We start from the raw sequence: 25,436 nt of genomic DNA on the forward strand, positions 1-25,436 counted from the left end.
CAGACAGGCACGTCTGTTGCTTGTCATCATCTCCCCAAACACACACAGACCTGCGCAGACAGGCACGTCTGTTGCTTGTCATCATCTCCCCAAACACACACAGACCTGCGCAGACAGGCACGTCTGTTGCTTGTCATCATCTCCCCAAACACACACAGACCTGCGCAGACAGGCACGTCTGTTGCTTGTCATCATCTCCCCAAACACACACAGACCTGCGCAGACAGGCACGTCTGTTGCTTGTCATCATCTCCCCAAACACACACAGACCTGCGCAGACAGGCACGTCTGTTGCAGCCTGTACTTCCATGTTGGCGAAAGCAGGTTTAAAATTTAATTTGTTGGAACAGAACCATAAAACATTTATTTGATAATGTCGACACAATTGATTGATAACAACTTCTTTAATACTGTAATACTGTCATCGATAGATTGTGTCTACTTTGTCATCCGTCAACTTGTAATAGCTTTCAAACATAACATCTATTTGGCCTAGTTTCGAGGTCTATGGCAATTAAATACTATTATACTATATCTCGTCCGCTTGAAAGGAAGTCAGACACAGAGTCGATGAAAAGAATGTTACCAAAGCAAACGACAGCTTCCCCCTCTGTGTCGGGTGTAATGTAACGTTATTATACATATATTCGCAATCCGGTATCTGGATTATCGATCACAACCCTCTATAAACCTGAAACAAATATATACAAACAACTTTAACGCATCAGTGACAAAAAATTGTAACGCATCATTGACAAAAAATATGTCCAGTTTTAGTTATACCATAACGTCCCGTGTATTTTCAATTGAACAAGCCTTTGCATGTGTTTGTGACAGATGTCATCGGTGTTGCAGAATACGCTCACCTTTTCACAAATACCTGGTATCATCACTAAATGATAGTGATTCATAAACACCTACTCACGATATAGTCGTAATCGTACAATCGACTCTGATTGGTTCTGAAGAATATGGAAAGGGTTTTGCCAATAATGTTTAAGGGTCAGATACAGGCCCCTTGGTTTGTGTAAGTATTGACCTCACAACAAGTGCAACTTTTATCACAGGTAATGAAATATGGTAAAGACTTTTGTGACACCAATAAACTTCAATATGTGAAACTAGATTGTCTTAACACATTCCAGGTACATTCCATCATGAGCCTCCACATAACCTAGCCTTTTTTGTTTTAAACAAAGTGTAAGTTACTTCTGTGGGAGGTTACTTTAGTTAGATTGGTCTCTTGTTAAAGTAATTAGTGAGTGTATGAGAGAATGAATGTTGCTGCACATAGCACTGGTTCATTCATTCGTTCATTCTTTCGTCCGTTCATTCCTTTGTTTAGTCGGTCTTACGGTCGGTCGTTCCTGGAAAATTTCTACGGCCTGGCATTAAACATTTCAAGATTTTGAAACGAGCAATCAAGTCTCTCAGGACTCTTACAAGAGCAAATATTTTATGGAGCTTCTTCACTTGTTTAATAATTTAGAGTACCCTCCCATTGAAATGGTTGAACATGCGACATAATTTGCAGTTGAACAGCATCGCAGTGATAACAGACTAACGTTATTCGGCTACAACATCTGTCCCACCTGTCCTATATGTGCTGGCGAGTAGCAATAAGCTAGCAGTGTTGACCTATAGTGGTTTGGCCCGTCGAACGCGTGTTGGCGGGCCAAAGTATTGTGAGACAGGGTAGCCACCGGAGATCAATCTGATTGTATCGTAGTATGTTTACTTCCTTGTTTATCGGACATTGCGTACACTGACATATTTCACGGTCACTGTCTGTGTCGTTTTGTGATTTTTCACCAAACAAAGTACATTTAGTATAACAATTATTCATGGCGATGATGTACAATATTATCATTTTTGACAGGACATCCAAGCATACTTCATTCAAGTGTGGCAAATAACTCCCTGTGTGCACTGTAAAGTACCTGAAACACAAAAGAAACGAGATACATGCAGAATTCAGAAACTGATAACTGGGGACAAATATGTAAAATGATAGCTCAAAAAATAAGAGCCAAAGGGATATAACAGACTGCATATATTGTTGGCACTCCTACTCCTGTCACGATATATACGAAACAAGTAACGCTTATCTTGCTGTGGTTCCGCTGTCATTTACAAAATGAAAGATCAAACATTCAAGTCGTAAAGATGACGTGTTTAGTTATCCTCTTAACAGCGAGTTGATCTATATTAACACATATTTTGAATACAGGCGCTAACGATATGCTTCGAGCAGCCTGCCGTACTTATCATGAACGGGTCTTTTACCTATCAGTATACCAGTTCATGTAGCTTAAGTGAAAAGTCTATAGTCCATACTTTTTGTTACAAAAGCACCATGGATCACAGAATTTCGTTACTCGTGGGGGATATCGGTGTACAAAGTTGGATATCAAATGTTTGAATTGAACTTTGTTCTTTCTGAGACTGCAAAAAAAATTTCAAGCAAATTCTTTAAGTTTTTGAGAATCCAAATAGTATTAATTCCACATGTTTCAAATGTTTTCTGGGAAAATAAAGAATGTTTGTACTTGATTATATTAAGGATTATGGTTAATCTTTAATACAGGAAATTAGTGGGACATTTGCTGGACCGAGGAATATATACTACTCAAAAGAAGTTAAGGACCACCCAATGCTTTTCTATTACTATGGTGTATCCCTCATGCCATTACAGATTAACAATAGTAATTTGAAAGAATCTGCTGATCCCTAACTTCTTTTGAGTAGTATATATCTCTGTGTATATTTTATTTATTTATTTTTGTTTTTGTGGAGCCGGGGGCCAAACGAAGAGATGAACCCGTTGAATGTCTTTCGGAGTGGATTAAGAGCTTTGAGATCGAGTACAAAAAAGAAATGGACATGTCAACAGGCTTTAGAGTCTAGCAAAAGTAGTGATGCCAAAAATATCAAAGAGTGATGCCACCAGGCGTTATCAAAAAGGTGAGTGTATCCTGCCCCACCGGTGACATCTGTCACAGATACATGCAAAGCAAGTCACATGTTTACGTGATCAAATACGGGAACATATGGTACAAGTAGTCAAATAGGGAATTGATAAAAGAAACTTCCATCTTCCTGTTTGTTACAATTCGACATTATCTTGGAAATAGACACATCACCCGCACCTGACTTGTATTTACATAGTGTAAGATGATATAAAAGGTTGTCCGACTACCTCAGCCGTGGAGCATGAGCGAGGAAACAAGATACACAACACAGTAAGTACTGAAGTTGGTGTTTAATACAAAGCAATAAAGTAAATACATTCATGTTGGAAAGATAACCTTTAAACATCAATCCTTTGAATTCCAATCAATGACACGACAAAACCCTTTCCATAATCATAAGCTATCTCTGAAATGGCACATGTCTATAGATGGCGTCTGATTAAATGTTATAACAAGTTATATGTGAAGAGTTAAACCGAAAAACAGTTGAAATCATAAGCAGAGAAACAACTGAAATACAATGAGAAACTATTGGCATGAGAGCAGTCATAAAATGTGATATTACATGTCGTCTATTCTGATGATAAACTTAAACACCGTAACAAGCATAATCTGTGACGTTTAGTAGTACGCAATAACATAATAGCATCCACATGGTGGAAATTGTAAACGTTCAAATCCATAAACAAAGTCATATAAGATCAATAAATCAAGTGGTGCATGTGACAGTATATTTCATCACTATGAAATAATGTACACACAAATCAAATCATATATTATTCATATATAAAATTCAATTGCTGCAATGTGTAAAGAAAAGTCATGATTATTTACAAACACGTCAATACCAATTATTAAGTAATCCCGTAACATCCCTGAAATAGCTTCATACATGTTCTCTTACAGTTACTACAGCGTCTACTTTCTGAACATACAACACATACAGTATTTCAATATCCAATTTTTTCAATCTGGACAAAGAAGCAAACTACTCTCAATTAACTAATCATTGGACTATAAACACATTAAATATAGTGGTATAGTGGATGTCTAGATATTCTGTTGCAGTTACCTTGATGTTGAGTAACGTGATGTGTAGATTGCTACATCAAGGGTTACATATTTAACGATTCCTTATGCTGATCTGACCCAACATAACGAGATAAGATTTCTTCATCACAAAGACATTAGACAGCGAAGCCCAACAGTGTACGTGGAATGTGTTTTACAGATGGTGTGCTTCACATGTTGGCGTACACATTCTCCGTCTCTAGATAGGTCGAGGCCAGGTCGTAACAAACGGATATCTCATCCTGCAAACACAGAGTGGTAAATGTACTACATAGACAAATGGCCTTGTCCTTAATTTCAAATTTGCAATGGCTCATAAAAAAATCACATTTGCGTCATTATGCTTTGGTTTGGTGGTTTTACTTGTTCAGTCAGTACAAAAGTCAAATTTACGAGAATTTCCAGCCAATAAAGCGAACAATTAACAATAGTTACTATGAGGAAAGTAAAGGTTACAATTTATTCAAGTTTTGTTGCAATACACTTTAGTTCCTTCAACGTTTGACGTGTACAATATGAGTATATTTTCGAAGTGTAAGACGTAAGTGGCACTTCATTAATCCCTGTGTTTTCATGGCACACCGTCCCTACATGTACCTGTGTGAGATCGTTGACATGCAGATGCCCCAGTCGCCTGATGTTGTTGTAGATCTCCACCTCGTTGTCGTACTTCATGCCCTGCACGATGTTGCTGAGGATGCAGAACAACGTCGCCATTCGCCTTTCGCCCTCACTGAAAATATAAAATGACTATTTGCTTTGATATTTTATAGAGGAGAAATAACAAAAGTTCAATGTGAATTTCTTGATCAATCAGGACAATTAGTAACTGCATTATCCAATACATCGGTCGAATGTATGTATTGTTTCAATTTCATACACAGTGAAAGAGTTTCATAAAAGTTACCTGGCCCAGTTGATACAGCCTGCTGTGAATATTTTCTAGGAAAGTATGTACTTCTGAAATACGTATCCGTAATTATCAACAGTAAAATATAAAATACCGACCCCGCTGAATATGTTATTTGCACAAATCCCTTATTCATAAATACCTAAACATAATTGTAACTGGCTGTGTTCTTAATCATTATGACATGTTAACAACAGCAAAATATACATTATCAACAAAACCGAATATATTATATCCACAAATCCCCAGTACATAATTACCCAAACATAATTGTAACTGGCTGTGCCGTTGTTGCTCCACCTCGTGACTCCATCTCTGCCACAAGGTCAAGGACAACTCTTGGGTTGATGGTCTTCAGCAGATACACGCGCACTGGCCGAGAGGAAACGTCACCCTTAAAGTACAATGCCTAATGTTAAAACGCCCTATAATACCGTAGGCTACCTTTCCCAGTGAAATCATGAATTTGTAATGATATGCAATTTACATACAAACCTTCTCAAGTATTGTGTTGGATATATGGTACTGCTCCTCGTGAAATCAGGACATTGCAGTAATATGTAGTTATAACATGGAAACATGTCCATCTCTCTATATATGTAATATGTATTTATTGAACATCTGAACTTTATTGAATTTCATACTGACTGAGAGTCATTTGTCTTTGTTACTTAACTGAGATATTCATTCAAAATCAATTTATACTACCTCCAGTTTTCTTTCCACATTTATCAAAACGATGTCAGGACTGATATCATATTTCGAGGAACATTCCACGCTCACTGGAGTCAAGTGGAGGCTGGACCCCAAAGGTGGCAGGAAACAGGGCAGCATCTGTTTGTTGACATGGTTAATAAGTCAATAGCACAGATGTTTTAAAGTCTTGTAAACGACACAATTGTATCTGATAATTCACACATCTTCAACATAGTTCCCTGAAAAACGAAAGACCTTGTGTTACTATGACACCGAATGACTTTTTCGGTTATCTTCTTATCTAGTTTTATTCATAATTTATTTCAACCAGGAAGAAACCTTATACTTAGGTGGTGTTGAGTCCCTTACTCCTAAACACGCTCTATTGTAAACCAACCCAACATTGCTTTATGTCATCTGTCTGCTGTAGAGTAGTGGAGGAAGTCTAGTACTATACCCAGGAACACCTACAATGTACTTGTAAACCAACCCAACATTGCTTTATGTCATCTGTCTGCTGTAGAGCAGTGGGGGTAGAGAAGCCATTGCTTGAAGTCATCTGTCTGCTGTCTGCTGTCTGCTGTCAGGGATAGCGTATCTCTATACCAACAAAGGCCTACTAAAGTTCAACTAATTAAATGCATTGGGATCAACGCAGAAACTTGATGTATGTATGTGTGTACTAAATCACATATACAGGCTCACTCATTACCCTAATGAGAACGGTCTATTCAGCTGAAACTATTGTCAGTGTGGTAGACTTTCAACTAGGCTCACACTATAAGAAGAGAAAAGGTGTCTCACTTGTTGTGACTTTGGTAGAACTATGACTGTAGAAGAGTCGTGGCTAGTTGTGAGTTCCCAGAACGAAGCCGCCGTGGTGACGGAGGGAGCTTCAGTTACTAGGTATCCTTTCAGAGAGAGTCGGGACTGAAATGTTCAAGAACAGGATTGAAAGTTCAATAGTTATTTGGTAGGGACAGCCCCTATGCCGAGACTGAATCACATATTAAGTATAAACAAGCGTGTTGGTGAGTGAGTTGGGTTGATCTTAGTTGCGTTTACCAGATTCGCCATGTTGTTCTCGATAGTTGAATCAAATTAGTATACATCTGCATCCCTTTGGATTTATATACCATATGAATCTGACACGCCGGTTTATAACTGCAAACTGTTACTAGCAAGTGGCGTTAACCGAATTCACTATTCACTTTTGATATTGCGAAACTTGCGTGTAATAACAAGCACTTAACTCAACTATTCTGTGATAAGGACTAGCACTCACAACAGTATGTATCTTAATAGAAAGTTATCCCAGATACAGATTGCATCTAATTTAAACGTTCCTACCCTAACACACATACGTATCATATTTAGATCCTTTACATTTACATACTGGCATCATGACTGTTAGAGCATCAGCTCCCCCGTTCACCCTCACAATGTTCTTGTAGCTGCCTTCTGGAACAAGGAGATTCATGTGTTAATTATATACACAATGTTCTTGTAGCTGCCTTCTGGAACAAGGAGATTCATGTGTTAATTATATACACAATGTTCTTGTAGCTGCCTTCTGGAACAAGGGGATTCATGTGTTAATTATATACACAATGTTCTTGTAGCTGCCTTCTGGAACGAGGATATTCATGTGTTAATTATATACACAATGTTCGTGTAGCTGCCTTCTGGAACAAGGGGATTCATGTGTTAATTATATACACAATGTTCCTGTAGCTGCCTTCTGGAACGAGGAGATTCATGTGTTAATTATATACACAATGTTCCTGTAGCTGCCTACTGGAACAAGGAGATTCATGTGTTAATTATATACACAATGTTCCTGTAGCTGCCTCCTGGAACAAGGAGATGCATGTGTAATTATCTCAACAGTGTTCGTAAAATGAACGTGAGGACATGCATGTGTATATGACTTACCTAAACATGACTGAGAGTGACAAGTGTTGTTCCGCTATTCTTACCTGATTCGGCATTTCCTTTTTCTCTTCCTAGTTTCTGAATAGTAAATATATATAAAACCATTGTCAATACACAGACAAATCCAGGTGATCAAATTCATACCAATTATGATATAATGTGAAGTTATTAAAAACATAAATTTACTGCATCAATGGATCTAAATGACAATTAAGAATATTTTGGAAATTATTATTATCACCTGTATTAGTTGAGGTACTGTGATGTTCCCCATAGTGAATGTACCCTGACCAGCTCCTTGCTCAAATACTGCCACGGGCAAGGCCGTATCCCCGACCAGGAGTGCTTCACACAGAGTGGTATACACGCTCAGGTATTGACTCTGTGACATATAATACAATTAATGGCTTTACATGAGAACAAAGTAATTTTGATACAAACTGCTGCCCCATATCCCATCTTTTCCAAAACTCCTGAGGTCAGTTAAAGGTAAACTTGTATATGGTGTGACAACTGTACAAAATCATATTTTAGTGAATATAATAGTAATAATCATTTCAGCCTTGAATTTACATTATATTCAAAACAGATATCAATTATTTACCTCATTCTGTACCATATTGTGGCGTTGCTGTCGCATTGTATTCACAACCCCGAACACGTCCACTTTGTGATCAGTGAAACCCTGATCCAGCAGATAATCCACAGCGATATATGTCCCTGTTCGGCCGATCCCAGCGCTGGTGATAAAGGCAAATGACCAAGTGAGGCATTAAATGAACCCCCATGTACAGTAGACATTGATAATTCAAAATGATAGTTTGAAGCCATATACATACACACACACAACCTTTGACAACATAAATGAAAGTTCCCAGTGACAGCAGAATGTTTGAAACAAGGGTAGTTTGAACTGTAGACCTTGATAATTCAAAATGATAGGTTGAAGCCATATACATACAGACAATCTTTGACAAGATAAATGAAAGTCTCATACGACAGCAGAACGTTTTAACCAACAGTGTTTTAGGCTGGTCTTGAGATTGTTTAGTGTTGGAGAACATTTGACTTTACCTAGTAGATTGTAACATTTCACGACCGCGGATGTTTTTTAAGTGTTTCCATCTTTGAGGCTGTGGGAGAGTCAGGACGGAGGGGACTGTTCCACTGATGTTCTGATACATCTACAGATATCATACAAACAATAGGTGACATCGTGATTGCACATCCAGACAATGCCACTTACCTACAGTGAACCAGCAAGGGGGAGTTGTTCGGGTCGGGCGTTCTTCTTACTCGGAACACAAACTCCGCCAGGGCGAGTTCATCTGCGGTGCTGTCATTCGACCACACCGTAAAGTGGAAGTGATTCACGACAAGACTTTCGCCAGTCTACACATAAATAAAAACATTTAACATAGCAAACAACTGCTTTGTTTGTATTACATCAAAAATTCCGACAACTCCGACGGTTACATAATCTGGTACCTCTCTAGACGTGGCGTTTATTTTCCTGAAGGTCCAGTGAGATCTCTGTAGCTTCTGGGTGACAGAAATCAGGAATCCTCCCACATCAAGAATATCTCCGTCCAACCAGTAAGTTTCACATTTGACCTAGAGTGGAAAATAAGACATCAAATTGTTTTATACACATCCACGGTTCAGACATAGTGAGGATATAAACATGTGTAGTGTTCGTGCAACATGGCTTACCACGCCCTTCTCTACATGGTTGGTCAGCATAACCACTCTAGTTATCCCCTTCTCAACGACCATTCGCCAGAAGTCGTCAACAGTTGTCTGTTTTGGCCCTGGGCAAGAGGTTAGCATCAGGTTATGCATATCATTAAAGTTGATACCATTTTGCATTTACTTATGCATCAGGATGAACATGGAAGGATAGTGTAAATTCATAACTATCAATAAATCTGCTGTGTCTTTGAGTGAGTGAGTTTAACGCCACTTTGAACATTATTCCATATCACGGCATTTCAGCTTAATGTGGGAGGTACTTAATCTGTGCTGTGCTGGCATGATAAAACATCTTAATATCACACTTCCGTGCTTTGAATTAAAATCAATGGAGCACCGTTACAGGAAAGAATGTTACACATACCTTAAGTCACAATGTACGCTTGAGGTTTGAAATATCCCTGAAATGGATATGTTGTCAATTAGTCGTTTGTTTATATGTGTGTTGTCTCATTTCACTAATTGTGCAAGTGTTTAATCATTAACCCACATTGATGTAGTTAGCGTTGATATAGGTAGAGAGAGGATCACTGTGCAGTTTCGTCAGCTGTACTTGGTTGAAATCATCTGAAATGTAATGTCTTAAATGAGTTAAGTCTTAAATCAGAATAAACATGTTTAGATGCTTAAGGTAAGAGACGCATTTAGTCAAAAGTGATATGTTGTAACTTTGTAAAAATGTAAAAGTAATCGATGGAAACATTTGCGAGATGTTTTTTAGTCTGCTGGCTTCATATGCAAGTATGTGCATCGCTTCACAAAATAACGTATCTTCTTTGTTACAGATCAGCCAGTAACGTGCTGTAACAAGAAACGCCTCATGCCCAATGACCAATGGTTCCCAGTTTATACCTATATGCAGACCCACAAACATTGTGCATGGCATTACTTACAAGGATAGAGGTCTTTATAACGGTTTTTGGCTCTGTTTCCCTTCCGTCGAGATCTTAGCTGAGGTCGATTGGCACCAACAGAAAGTCGCTGGAACATTTTTGCAGGATTTATCTGGAACTACATGTGTGATCAAACGGAAGTTTCTTTCAAACAATGAAAGATACATATTTTGAACTTAGATTCCTGATAATGCAAAACCTTGTCAATTTTTACCTTACATTTTTTATCCATTAATAGGTAATTGATTATAGTATTGCGATAAATAAAGGAGTCACATCGATATATCATTCCTGAAAAAGCTATCTTTTTCATCATATATGATACTACCAATATATAGTGCCTACGTGGAATTCACTGTGAACACCACCAGCTTCCTCTAACAACTCCCTGATCTTGTCATGCAGTTTGTCCACCTCCACTTCGGTGGACCGTTCGGATGTGCCATGGTTTTCGTAATTGTGATTTGCTCTCGGAGTTCCTGAAAGAGTTTGCTTCAGTCAGTGTGATACTTACGTTACTCATGTTTTTAGTCAGAGGAAGAAATAGGAGCTGAGTCTCTAATTAGTTCAGGATTGATATGATAATGATAAGTAAAGATGTACTTGTCGCCACATACACACGCACACCAACACATCCAGACACCCAAATATATATACTCTTCAAAAAAAGAAACTTGACACTGACTTTCAAAATGTAATATAATCCGATTCTTTCAAAATTGGACACAGAAACCATAATTGAAACACTGTTTGCAGATCAATGTACAAAATGTTCAAAACATTAATCGTGTCACCTAGACAGACACACTTACACGATACAGTTAATGTCACAGGGGTACTAAAAATGTTAGTATCGGTTGTGCCCACCACGTGCATCAATCACCGCTTGAAAACGACGACCCATAGATGCAATCAAGTTGTCAATAACACGCTGTTGGATGTGCTGCCATTCATCCTGAAGTGCATCAAGAAGCGCCGGAAGTGTTTGGGGCGGTGGATTCCTTCTGCGAACGCGTCGATCCAACTCGTCCCACAGATGCTCAATCGGGGACAAATCTGGTGACCGGGCTGGCCAAGGTAATGTCTTGATGTTGTGCTGTAAGAAGTCCTGACAAACACGTGCAATATGTAGTCGAGCGTTGTCCTGCTGGAACTGTCCGCCATGAACGTTGACGTGAGGAAGAACGTAAGGCTGTAGGATCAAGTCTCTGTAACGCACACCTGTCAATGCGAGAGGCGTCCTACCACCGTGATGAATTCCGGCCCATACCATGACACCCCCGCCGCCAAATGGGACAACCTGCTGCACGTCTGTAAACACGTGCGCGCCCATCAACACGTGTGAGTAGGAAACGGGACTCGTCAGTAAACAGTTCATTTCTCCACCTTGCACGTGTCCATCTAACCCTCTGTTTGCACCAAAGCAGACGGTCCGCCAGATGACGTGGGGTCAATACATGACGTCGAACAGGTCTTCGTGAAAAAAGTCCAGCCTCCCTCAGTCTGTTGCGTACCGTTTGATCTGATATTCTGCGTACCCCAGGGGTCTGTGTGGTTGTAGACGTGGCTGTGGTAGTGCGGTCTCGGAGGTGTCGCAGCCGGATGTATCGACCTTGTGCTTGGTTGTCACCCTTGGTCTTCCTAAACTTGGTCTGTGGTCAACTCTGTTGGTGTTGTTGTATCGGGTCCACAGTGCGGAGATTGTCTGTCTGGATACGCCAAAGTGCCTGGCCACTTCTTGCTGAGTTGCTCCAGCTTGTAATCTCCCAATGGCGCTGTTCCGTTGAGCTGCATTCAGTCTTGGCATTCTGTCACCGCCTATACTGCCGTTATAAGGACTGTATGAACAGCCGTTGATGTGATTTTTATACCCATTCAGCAGGGGGGCCTGCATGCCTAAATGCAGAATCCTGTGCTGCACGTTTTTTTACAGGCGGTTGCGTTTGGATGAAGCTGTAACATTGATCCCCAAACGCTGCGTTTATGTGCTTTGCATGTGTTTTCGCTAATTATAGACACATCATCTTTCTGTTTGACTTATTTGGTTCTCATTTAACGTAATTATTTTAGATATTTGGCAAAAAGTGGTTTTACATCTATGTCAAGTTTCTTGTTTTGAAGAGTATATGTATAGACATACATACATACATACATACAAACATACATACATACATACATACATACATACATACATACATACATACATACATACATATCCTAATTAAAATTAAAAACTTCACATTTCTAAAAGTTATCCCATATCTGATATACAACGGACAAATGTATCAGAGAAGGTAATTTTTAATCATTAATGTCCAAAGAAGGATTTTAATTAACGGCGGTAACCATAATTTGTTCCAAGCACCTACGGTATTCGGTAATAGCATCAACAGTTTAAATCATAAGTCCCAAGCACGAGAATCTGATGGCACACAAGTTCAGTAGCGTGTATGGCCACCATGTGCGTTGACAACTGCCACACAACGCCTCTGCATGGACCTTGTGATGCTTGTGAACACATGATTGGGAAGACGACGCCATTGTTGCTGCAAAATTGTGCCAAGATCTTGCAAATTCTGTGGTTGGTTCTAGAGAGTGCGCAGACTTCTGCCAAGAGCATCCCAGACGTGTTCGATGGGATTGAGGTCAGAAGACCTTGACGGCCAGTCCATGACGTTGACTCCCGCATTCTTAAGAAAAATTCTTGTCGAAATTGCTGTGTGGGGTCTGGAATTAACGTGTTGGAAGATCAAACTGGGTCCATGTGCTGCCATAAAAGGCAGAAGTTCTGGTGCCAGTACCTGGTCGCGGTAAGCAGCAGCGTTCAGGTTGCCACGGATGACAAGAAGCCTGGAACGTGCATTGCCACAGAAAGCACCCCACACCATGACACTTCCGCCTCGAAATCTGTCAACTTCCTGTACACAACACTGGGCGTAACGTTCATGACGGCGCCTCCACACCCTCGCCCTACCATCAGCAAATCGAAGATTAAATCGGGATTCATTACTGAAGACGACTTGATTCCAATTCCCCTGAGTCCATCGTAAGTGTCGCTGTGCCCACAATTGACGTTGACGTCTGTGTAAATGAGTCAGAATCGGCCCGCGGTATGGCCGTCGTGCTTGAAGGTGAGCAGTTATCAGACGGTTTCGAACAGTTTGCGCACTCAGTCTACCCCTAAACAGTTCATTTCTGGTTGATGTAGCCGTCAAAAATCGGTTACGGAGGTGACGTAAGACAATCTGACGATCCTCTGCATGTGACGTCAAACGTGGTCGACGTGGCCGAGGGCGATCAGCGGTGGTACCCGTTTGTGTAGACGCGTCTGTAAATCATAAACAGTCCTTCGACTACAACCCATCGTCCTTGCGACTTCAGCTACGGACGTTCCTGTCTGCAACATGCCGATGGCACGTTCACGTTGAACATTTGAAAGGCGTGGCATGACAAATGGCCGTAAAGACTTTTGTAATCTTGTGTTTTTCTTTTTTTGTGTTAATGACTGCTAACAAGTATGGCTGAAACACGTGCGGTATTATGGCCACGTGACCAGTTGCACGTGTAAAACCACTTTTGCCACTATAGTGCTGTGCACATGATTTTGATCGATTCACCTGCACAACAACGGGTATTATCTGAAGACAATACGTGGCCATTACTGTTTAAATACATAATAAGGGCCCACAATGATAACTGGTCAAAATGTTAAAATTTTAGGATTGTGAAGTTTTTAATTTGGTTCTACATACATACATACATACATACATACATACATACATACATACATACATACATACATACATACATACATACATACATACATACATACATACGAAACTACGAATTCAATTAACTTATGAGGCTATGACAGGATACGTACATACATCCACATATATACATACACACACACACACACACATACACACACACACACACACACACACACACACACACACACGTACGAAATTAGAATTTAATTAAATTATTAAATTATTACAAAAATATGTGTTACCTTGTGAATGATGCGCTAAACGGTTGGAGCCTGTTCTGTTCTTTCTTGTGCACCTAGAAACATAAGCGTTTAATGAAATCCAGTTGAATTAATGACCAGCTGGAGGGTTTGTCTTTACGTGTATCAACGTATGCAGTTTAGTACTCTTGGACTATATCAGTGTCCGTTCATCTTACCAACAAACACCAGCTGCAGCTGAGACAGCGATGATCAACAACAGGTACGCCGCTCCTCCAACAACAGCGCTGATCAACAGCTTGTGGTGACTCTCTGAAAGGATAAATGAATGAGAGAATGTTGTTTTTAAAGAAGCACCCTTCGTGGAACATGTTTTATTTAACATAATCGTTACGTTGGCCAGCGATGCTCGTTCCCTGATGTAACAAATATACATTTATACAGATATAGACCATAGAATTGTGGCGGATCCCGTGGTTCGGGGAACATAGGTATTCTTTTCTTAAATCGTGCATGGGCCCCAGTGGTATTGATATATAATTTTAAATGAAAAGATATCATTCCGTTATACCATAGAACTACACATGCACATTGAAATATATAAAGCATCGTGTTCATGGCATTCATAAATATATAAGGGTAATTTGCCCCTCAGTAAGGGTCGGTCGTATTGTTGTTAAATATTGATAACCTGTTTTACAAACGTCACCTCCATAGCCCTCCGAACACCCGCCTGAACAGGACCCATCATTCTTGTTACAAACTGATCACCGAGACAGTTAACGTTCCAACACTCCATAAGACACCCAACACCATACATTCCGTCAGGGCAACTGTAACTCAAGGGAAAACTCCAAAGGCACAATCGTTTATTTCTCCATCATTGGACCATCATAGGACCGTCGTCGTATGGCATAAGTACTGCTGTGCGGCCTTAGGCAACATTTTTTTAATTTAAATTGTGTGAGTGGTAGGTGTTACCGGAAGAGCAGGACATACATCATCACTGATTTCCAGTTATCATTTACCAATGTATTATTGTCCCTAATTTGACTTTTACGCCCTTTTGAATATATTTTGGCAGATATTCAATACATAATTCTCGATTATGAATATATTTCATGCGTACGTAAATCACCTGAACCAACGCCTATTTTTCACAGCACACGTCAGAAAAAGAAAAATACTCTGCGCGTGTGTGGTAAAAGTCTATGCCAGCAATCTTTTGAAGATTATGTAATAATTGAAATCTCACGATGTAAAAGTGTGGGCATACTATCTATCATAGAGGAAAAGATTTGATGTTTGATAAAATGACCATCGTGCTGTGTGATGAATACAGCTACTGAACAACCAGTATGTTTTTAGTTTTCAGTTGTAAGCAAAGTTTATATAAGTGAGGATCCTTGAAAAAATAACCATTAATGAATTGGTTTCTTATGTCAACAAAACACGTACAAACAAGTAAAAAGTGATATTCTTCTACTATGTTATTAAAACTACGCACTTGAAAGATTCTGGCTTCTCTCTGCATACTGCAGTGTCTACTTGATTCAATAAGGAGATCGCAAGAGCTGCATCTAAATCGAGCTAATAAGACTCGGAATTTCTTTGAATCTATTCAAACAAATAGTGCTCTCAATATAAGTTTATAATAGTGATTAATTTATTGGACAAAAGTGGAGTAGATAACCATTTTCGGAAGAACATGTCTTTTAAAATATTTATGAAGTCAATAATATCTCGCTTTGGCATAACTACATTTTGTTCAGTCCACACAAAACTATACCCAGTTGAATTAATTAACTGTTGACATACGATGCCAAGTTAGATGTCCCTTGACGATCGATTTCTTTGGAAATATTGAATTTGGCATATGAAGTAATGTTAACCAGTATTTATTAACCTTTGTGTGAGCGTCTGTGTACAATGGGCATCTTCCACATTAACCATATACCAAAACATTTGGAGTGATAGGTTTAATACCAAGAAAGTTCTTACAAGAATATAAAGTAATCGTTTCAATAGCATCTATATTTCTCAATCCCCACATTTCGGCTCTATTCATCACAATTTGGGCTAATTTTAGTGTCGAGGATTTTGCAAAATGTATTGGAAGTTACATTTGCAAGTTGCTTAAGATAAATGCCAATGAACATGTTTTTAAAATGTAAAGCAGCCCTATGAATATGCATAGGCCTTGGCAATCTGTTAGTAAAATGGACACCAAGGTATTTATAAAATGTAACGACATCTAGAGGTTGCCCCTCGCGATAATCTGCCACTACGTTTGAATATGACTACTTTTCTTTTGTTAACATTCACAGAGAGTTTCCATTAATCATGGAAGGATTCAAGTCCAAATGTTTTGGTTTTTTTGTAATTTTATCGGCAAACAAACAACGAAGTCATTTTACTGAATCAGGGTGTATCTACATACCATTTGTACAATGCATGTATAAAGAGGAAAGAACTAAGCATACATCCTTGGCAAACACCAATATAACGAGCAAACGAATCTGATACAGTGTTGTTCTTACACACACAAATCTTTACATTAGGGTAGATACGGCAAAATAATTACCCAATTTTGCTATTAACTCCATTTGTTTCAAATGAGTTTATCTCTGTGGCAGAGTCAAATGCTTTCGCAAAATCTACAAATACGGCATATACGGCCACCCTTTGCTGTTAGATGCCTTAATATAATTGACTGTAAAACGAAAAATTTATCAATTGTGCAATAAACCTAGCTAAATCCAGATTGTGACTCGTTGACTCTTTCAAATGTGTCTGCCCAAAGCACAAAACGTGTATTAACGATCATGTCAACACTTTACTAAATACATTTAGAAGCACAATTTCTCTATAGTTATTTGTATCAGTCACAGTTGTTTCTTTGTGAAGCAGAATAATAATGGCAAGAGACCAATTCTCAGGAAAGTACGGAGTTCCAAGCATAATATTGAATATCAGTTCAAGATAAGGAAATAATAATAATTTCAATTCATCCACACCTGAGGCCTTATTATTCTTTTAGTGAATAATAGTGTCACCCATTTATTTCTTTGTAATTAAATAATCGAGAATGTATGTTGTCAAATCATTAAAATGATTATCATCGACATAAACGTGGCCAGTTCACTCTCATTAAGCAAAAATTATTTCAAGTGGATGAAACTGCTTGGTTTTCAGAGCTGTGGAATGATGCTAATAACCCTAATGGTAATAAGCTGAGGACCTATAGATTGCTTAAGAAGGATCTAGCGCCTGAGCCCTATGTCTTATCAAATTATATCCATAGAAACACCAGAAAATATTTGGCACTTGAACGCAGTGGCAGCCTCCCCATTAACATTGAAAAATGAGGTACAGTCGTCCCCCTGTCCCCCTTCACGATAGAACTTGCCCTTTTTGTTTTAACTCAGTAGAGACTGAGGTCCACCTCTTAATTGATTGTTACATGTATGATGATTTACGTTATGATGTAATGAACGCTATGTGTGAATGTATGCCAGATTTTAAAAACTTATCTTCAACCGAGAAATTTATAACATTACTCAGATGTGAAAACGGATGTTATACTCTTTGTAAGCTAATTGATCAAATGTTCCAAAGACGCTTGTCACTCACTTGATTCTGTGTGCGCTTTTCTGCACGTATGTCATTATGCTTGAGAATTGTAGTTTTTCTTCTTGTGATCAATGTTATACTTGTAACACTTATGTTGAGTGTCGGTGAGGATAAATGCACCCCTGTGTGTGTGTGTGTGTGTGTGTGTGTGTGTGTGTGTGTGTGTGTGTGTGTGTGTGTGTGTGTGTGTGTGTGTGTGTGTGTGTGTGTGTGTGTGTGTGTGTGCGTGTGTGTGTGTGTTGGGGCGTATAATCTACGTATGGTATATGTGTATGTGTGTGCGTGCCTGGCAAATCACAAACGCACAATACTTGCATATTTTAAGCCCTTAACCATAAAATAATATATAAGTTTTTTTCTTTGATAATTTCTTCAAGCAAACATAAAAAGCTGTTTGTGTACAGCTGAGGGGTGTAAAGTTATCTCACTGTGAGTACAGTCTGTTCCATCCCATCCTGCACTACAGCCTCCAACACACTCCCCTGTCTCGCGGTCACAGCTAGAGTTGTCGCCCTTGCAGTTCCTATTCAGGCAATCATTGCTACAGTTGGCTCCATAGTAGCCAAGGTCACACACTGAAAGAAAACGCAAACGTATTGTGATACCCTAACGAGGCGTATGACATTTGACAAGTGTTACTCGTTTGTTGATATTTTGAATGACTAAATTATTCAAATAGCACGTGGACATTGCCTTTATTAAGAAACGATGTACTTGAACTGACCTGTATCACACGTTTCTGTTGCCCAGCCAGGAAGACAGACTCCACCAGGACAGACGCCGCTCACGTAGTCGCACACGTCGCCGTCACAGTTGCAGTAGTTGGCACAGTCAGCACCGAAAGTACCAGGACTGCACACTGTAAGGAATTTAATACATGAACGAACACACGTTCAATGTCACTGAACACTCTATGCACGTTCACAAATTTGAAATAATGTTATTTTGGACAGATATAATTGGAGAGATATATACAATATGACAATATACCCAAGCCTATTTAGGTTGTCTTGATTCATCTGGTGCCAAGACAGTATGCAAACAAAAATTACATGGCAAGTCTTAACTGTTTCTGACAGTGTTTTGCTCAGTAAGACGAATACTCCAGATTAATGTGTCGTAGTTGAAGCTTTCTAGGTCCATAAAATATTGTCACAGAAATACATCGCTATTGCAAACGTCTGCAAACGCCAGCACAATATTTATCGCTCATTGCTTATTTTAGGTAAAACCAGAATTCACCAAAATTGTGTATGTTACAAGAATAATAATTCAGTAGTAGTTATACAGCTCTTATTATAACAAATATTCTTTGTTTTATTTTTAACCATAAAAATACAAGACAAGAAAACGTTTTTCACCGTGAAATTATACATCACAGAAATCAGTTATAGGCATGATTTAGTTCGTTGTTTATGATGGTGTTCAGGGCCAGACAGCGCCCGTCACCAGACCACGTGACGTTCAAAACACCGTGCTCTTGTGTAGCATATACATCTACAAGATTTGCAGTAAAAATTGCTATCTGATGATGCAGTCAAGAAGTTACATAAACATATTGACATTTTCTGTTTTAATACTATTATACTACATTCAACAATTCCCGTGGTTTAGTTCGACATATGTTATTATCTGCTTACCAAGCCACCCCACATCTACTTTCTTATAGTTTAGTCGAATCATTTCACTTGCAAAGGAGAAAAGAGAAACAACTGAATCACAGTTTCGATCCGTAAGATCAAACTTCGATTAAGTCATGAAAATTTCACCCAAAATATGACAGTGTGCATGGAGAATATAAATCATTCAGTAAGTATACGGTTCCCAGCACAGAACAAATTAACAATTAACGTTCACCAAAAAAACATGTAGAGTTTATGAAAATTAAACTTGACAAAAATATAGCAATGGTTTTTTTTACCGTCAACCTCAACTTCATAGAAATCCATGATGGGCACGTCATAACCCTCGTTGTTGATAGTGTTGGTGTACAGGACCAAATATTGCCCTTCGCCAGAACACGTGACGTTCAAAACATCAGGTATGTCCGTCCCGTCTCTGTTCCCTGTCACGTTGTAGCAGTTGACTCCATCAGTGGGGGAGGCGTCAGTATCAGCTATGTAGATCTGGATACCATTCCGACGTACTTTGACTGTTGCATGTGAAAGTCCACTGTGAACTTTATGTCATTATTTGACGTTTTGTTCTATTTACTCTACGAATGATGAAAAACGCTTTTTTGAGTCTTCTTTGGGGGATATGCGACCATTGCTCAATCAAACAGTCTTTAAAGGACTACGATGTGAACAGTGTGATTGCCAAACCGTTCTGTGAAGGAATTCATTGTGCAACAAGCACTGACATTGTAGTCCATTGGAAGTAAAAACACGTCCAATTATGAACATTTTGGACCAACCCCAGTTTAGTATTCGTTCGTTATGACATGGTTGTGTTGAACGTAGCCATCTTATCAACCCCCAATTCACAAATGATCCATCACTAACCTGTCATGTTTAGTATTGGATATCATAATTCGCTTCTGACTATAAGCACTTATCAAGTTTTACCATGATCGCCGTAGTCGAAACTGGTTCGCCTATACAAATAATTAATACATATAATCTCAAGTGTCAAGTGTCTCTTAAATTGATTAATTCACTTTCGGAAAGGAATGTGAGAAATTGGGACGAATATTAAAGAAAGATCACTATTACGACCTTGATTAATAATAATAATTGAGTAATATGTATCCATGCCTAGATGGAATAAACATCACATACCTGTCTTGTACCTCGACAACGGATGAGGAGTGACATTAGTTGAACTTTTGACTTTGGCCGAATTGGACAAATTGTTAATGATTAATTTTATACTGGCCACTAATTATATCAGTGATATTAAGAATAAGCTTCAATGCAAACGGAGATAATAACTTTAGCGAACACCTTTTATCTTCACTATTTTACTGTAATTCATAGATGCATGCTTCTAATAAGTCGAAATCGGAGAATGAAATCTACTTCTGGAAGATATTTTTCAAGGTTTTTTTAAATGGACTTTTCTATATAATTTATTTTTTTGCAATAGACTTCATTCTCGTGAGAGTCTGTCCTGGAGTGTATGGTGACGTCATGATTTTCTGTCTTAGAAGTATGAATGGACGCGTCTCGCACGGCTTTAAACACCTGGTATCATTACTATTTAGGATTCGTGCAATGGACTCCTCTCCTTGCAGGGAGTTCCTATGATTACTCACAGTCCTTCCTGAAGTATATGGTGACGTCATGTATCGGTGTCCTCTCCCCCAGATCCACTCTCCACCATGCATACGTTATAGTTCTGTCATAAAATCCTGAATGAAAGCCTAGTTGATATTTTGCGTCTCCTCTGTCTCCATTTACAGCCCTGGCCGCTGGAAGATAGGCTGTACTGGCTGATGTGGGTTTGTTAAGTGCTTTATTGTCTGCAATACGATATAACCAAGTAAGGAATGAGTAATGAATTCATGTGTCATAATCTGAACAAAAAACGACTTTCGGAGGATATGTTATTGGACGTAAATAACTGTAGCTAATAGCTGGTGAATGCTGATACATATAAGTCCGCAAACTGTCTTTATCTGGCCTTACACATCACAATTGTATTGGTCAATAATGAAAAAAATAGACCTGATAGACAGATATTTTGCCAATCTCTATCTGACATATGCAATCTCTGCATTCCACACAGAGAAACAGCGCCGCGTAATGGATACTGACACTGGCTTTAAATGTACCTCATGCACTTAGCCTGGACATAAACATTGTCGTCATTCACAAACATCTTATTCCCTGTTTGTTTTGTGATAAATGGATATAGATTAGTGGTAAATGGATATAGATTAGTTGTGAACATGGATATAGATTAGTAGTGAACATGGATATAGATTAGTAGTGAACATGGATATAGATTAGTAGTGAACATGGATATAGATTAGTAGTGCACATGGATATAGATCAGTAGTGAACATGGATATAGATTAGTAGTGAACGTATATAGATTCCCTGCAGGCTTATCCCTCGGGATATGTGGCTTGATGTATCCTCACAGATTAACCCTGCATCTTATAATGCATCGCACTACCGACACATTGCCACCGCTCATAACAAAAGCAGACCCCCAACATGATATGAACGTACCTTTTCTATTGCCAATTCAACTTTACGATAGTTACAGACAAGACATGATCAGCAAACTGCATGCAAAGTAACCGTCAGGAGATGTACATGAAGTACCCACTGTGGAGAATGGGTGATACTCTTTGAACTCTATTACGACAAACAATTTGTAGCTCGAAACTGATTTAACGTTTACAGGGACATGATACCGTCTCTAACATACGTTTCTGACATGTTGGCCCTGACCACCCTGGGCTACAGGGTTGTAAATTGCATCCATCCGGAGTATCACACCTGGTCACGGGACAGTTACATCTGTAGCCACACTGGAAGCCGTATGTACCATCAGGACAGCTGCCTGTAACAGAATCATTATTTCACAGATAGACAGTGACACTGCTAGCTGTATGTACCACCAGGACAGCTGCCTGTAACAGAATCATTATTTCACAGATAGACAGTGACACTGCTAGCTGTATGGACCATCAGGACAGCTGCCAGGAACAGAAACATTATATCAGAGATAGACAGTGACACTGCTAGCTGTATGTACCATCAGGACAGCTGCCAGGAACAGAAACATTATATCAGAGATAGACAGTGACACTGCTAGCTGTATGTACCATCAGGACAGCTGCCAGTAACAGAATCATTATTTCAGATAGACAGTGACACTGCTGGCTGTATGTACCATCAGGACAGCTGCCAGTAACAGAAACATTATATCAGAGATAGACAGTGACACTGCTAGCTGTATGTACCGTCAGGACAGCTACCTAAAACAGAATCATTGTTTCGAGGTGGACAGTGACACTGCTAGCTGTATGTACCATCAGGACAGCTACCTATAACAGAATCATTATATAAGAGATAGACAATGTAACTGCTAGCTGTATGTACCATCAGGATAGCTGCCTGTAACATAATCATTATTTCAGAGATAGACAGTGACACTGCTAGCTGCATGTACCATAAGGACAGCTGCCAATAACTGAAGCATTATATAAGATATATACAATGACACTGCTTGCTGTATGTACCATCAGGACAGCTGCCTGGAACAGAAGTGCTATATCAGACATAGACAGTGACACTGCTGGCTGTATGCACCATCAGGACAGCTACCTAAAACAGAATCATTGTTTCAGAGATAGACAGTGACACTGCTAGCTGTATGTACCATCAGGACAGCTACCAAAAACAGAATCATTGTTTCAGAGATAGACAGTGACACTGCTAGCTGTATGTACCATCAGGACAGCTACCTATAACAGAATCATTATATAAGAGATAGACAATGTAACTGCTAGCTGTATGTACCATCAGGATAGCTGCCTGTAACAGAATCATTATTTCAGAGATAGACAGTGACACTGCTTGCTGTATGTACCATCAGGACAGCTGCCTGGAACAGAAGTGCTATATCAGACATAGACAGTGACACTGCTGGCTGTATGTACCATCAGGACAGCTGCCTGGAAAAGAAGTGCTATATCAGATATCGACAGTGACGCTGGTAGCCGTATGTACCATCGAGACAGCTGCCTGTAACAAAGGGGATAGGCCAACCTTAGAATCCAATACCACAAAAGATAACCGTATCCTGCCCCACCTGTGGCATATATCACACACACTTACAAAGGCAAGTCATGTGTTCACCTAAAACACGGGAACATATGGGAAAAGTCAAAATAAAGATTTGCATCGGACATGCCTTCTGTCAGTGATGCGTTTAAGGAAATGTCATTCACCCGTCTATCATTAAACGTTTTGAAAGCTTTACTGCGACATTGGGTTTTGTAACCCTCATCAAAAACGTTTTGAGCAAGAGTGGTATGATGTTCTTTCAAATTTTCACAGAAATAGCAGACTCGATGGTGGTGGTTGGTGGTAAAATGCTAAATATGTAACCACCAATTTAGGGAACTGTCATGTGGTGGTTGACGTCATGTACTGGATATGCACTCACACATATCTAGAAAACTGTCATGTGGCGGTTGACAACAGAGCACTGGATATTCACCAGCATTTCGTATTTTTAACCTTTTGGACAATGGGATTTCTCATACCAACGATCAATATCTAGGTTGTTCCAACATGAGATATCCACAAGACAACAAAGAAAATGGAGCTAAGTGTTTTCAGATATTCAAGTAAGGCACTATATATCTGCGTGAATCGCAATAACAGGCATACAGTAACGTCACCATAATACTAAACTAAAGACAGCTACATTCCAAAGTGAGGTAAATAGCGACTTTATGTTTCATATTGAAACCCTGAATGTGTTTACATGGCTTTCGAAAGATCTTTACCTGGCGTGCCCTCAATAAGAGAGAGGGACAGAGTGGAGAAAACCCGCAGCACAGCCACAATTCTCCGTGTACACGGACCTATATCACTTCCTCCTTGCTTTATTGTATGGCTTTAGGTTTAGTTTCAGGGTTAGTTAAAGCATCATCGACCGCCTCCGTGGTCTAGTGGATAGCACGTCTGCCCAGAGAGTCAAAGTCCGATGGTTCAATCCACGGTGCGTCATACCAAACGATTTTACAAGATGGTTCTTGATGTTACCCTGCCTGGTTCTCGGCATTAAGGGGTTGTACCATCACAAACACATGCAGAGGCAAGTCAACTGTTCACCTCAAAAAGACACGGAAAAATATAGTTCAAGTCAAAATAGAAAATTGCATCTGACATCATTTTTGTCACAGATGCGTCAAATTTGTAAATGCCTACGATTAAACTTTTTTGAAAGCTTTATTGAGGCCTTGAATTTTATTACCTTGATCAGTCAACTTCTGAGCAAGAGTTGTATGACGCTCCTTCAAATATTGGCAGAAAGATCATGCCTGATTGTACCTCATACGTTGTGAAATGTAGACACCAAGGACTGGAGCTGAAGGAATATTGCTCGACATCAAGGGAAAATTGACTATTCGAAAGTCAAAGTCATCCCTTTTGCCGCAAAGATTCATGGAGAGTGTTTTGTCATTCTGACAGCATGTATTGTGTGTGCCCGTGTGGGGTGGGGGACAAGCTACCGACAGTCTACAGATACCAAGGCTAATCTACTCACGCGACGCGATCCCGTCAAATCGTGATAATGACTACTGACGTCAGATAAAGGCTTAATCTACACATTGATACACTGAACAAAGTCGTGGATAATTACCTGATATACCAACAATCAGACCGACGAAGAGAGCACAGAAAACTCGCAGAACATCCACCATCCTTATGCTGTGAGGTTTGCAGGCTGAATGGTGTTTCGACGGGACTTAAGTTTATAAATATTTCCGTGTTGTAATTTTAGGATAAGTGACCTGATACAAGTACAGTCAAACCGTTGTGTTGACGTTGAAGGGACCTACGTAAATAATTCGAGTGATCGAGGTTCGACAGTACCGAAAATTGTGAATAGAGAAGGAATACGCAGGAACC

The 25,436-nt window shown here is 39.4% G+C and overlaps 1 protein-coding gene across 6 annotated transcripts; it reads right to left on the reverse strand.

Annotated features, from left to right (window-relative positions):
• Nucleotides 1-3,253: 3,253 nt before the first annotated feature.
• LOC124125745 (multiple epidermal growth factor-like domains protein 10) lies at nucleotides 3,254-25,236 on the reverse strand. Of its 6 annotated transcripts, none has more exons than XM_048400609.1 (14): nucleotides 9,827-9,903; nucleotides 9,701-9,737; nucleotides 9,298-9,395; nucleotides 9,073-9,198; nucleotides 8,831-8,976; nucleotides 8,189-8,324; nucleotides 7,826-7,966; nucleotides 7,629-7,662; nucleotides 7,046-7,110; nucleotides 6,454-6,579; nucleotides 5,662-5,787; nucleotides 5,214-5,347; nucleotides 4,641-4,776; nucleotides 3,254-4,285 (listed from the first exon to the last, which is right to left on the reverse strand). In XM_048400609.1, exons 3-14 carry the CDS (start codon nucleotides 9,358-9,360, stop codon nucleotides 4,214-4,216), a joined length of 1,305 nt encoding a protein of 434 aa, XP_048256566.1. In that variant the 5' UTR covers nucleotides 9,361-9,395; nucleotides 9,701-9,737; nucleotides 9,827-9,903; the 3' UTR covers nucleotides 3,254-4,213. The 6 variants fall into 6 exon arrangements, 5 of the variants coding, with proteins under 5 accessions (XP_048256566.1, XP_048256567.1, XP_048256563.1 ...); XR_007222366.1 differs by lacking the exons at nucleotides 3,254-4,285; nucleotides 4,641-4,776; nucleotides 5,214-5,347; ... (5 more) ...; nucleotides 8,189-8,324; nucleotides 8,831-8,976 and adding exons at nucleotides 10,230-10,317; nucleotides 10,575-10,708; nucleotides 14,245-14,297; ... (5 more) ...; nucleotides 22,216-22,350; nucleotides 25,168-25,236 and having other exon boundaries at nucleotides 9,157-9,198; XM_048400610.1 differs by lacking the exon at nucleotides 9,827-9,903 and having other exon boundaries at nucleotides 9,701-9,819.
• Between the last annotated feature and the right edge of the window lie 200 nt (nucleotides 25,237-25,436).

This window comes from Haliotis rufescens, unplaced genomic scaffold, assembly GCF_023055435.1.
Source record: "Haliotis rufescens isolate VD_foot unplaced genomic scaffold, xgHalRufe1.0.p SCAF_2, whole genome shotgun sequence".
Classification (NCBI taxonomy): domain Eukaryota; kingdom Metazoa; phylum Mollusca; class Gastropoda; order Lepetellida; family Haliotidae; genus Haliotis; species Haliotis rufescens.

Coding starts and splice junctions, on each gene's coding strand:
- LOC124125745 (XM_048400606.1), bottom strand. CDS start 9,453: ATGCAAAATGGTATCAACTTTAATGATATGCATAACCTGATGCTAACC. Junction 7,967..8,188: donor ACAATATGGTACAGAATGAG/GTAAATAATTGA, acceptor TATATGTCACAG/AGTCAATACCTGAGCGTGTA. Junction 5,788..6,453: donor TTCTACCAAAGTCACAACAA/GTGAGACACCTT, acceptor GTCAACAAACAG/ATGCTGCCCTGTTTCCTGCC.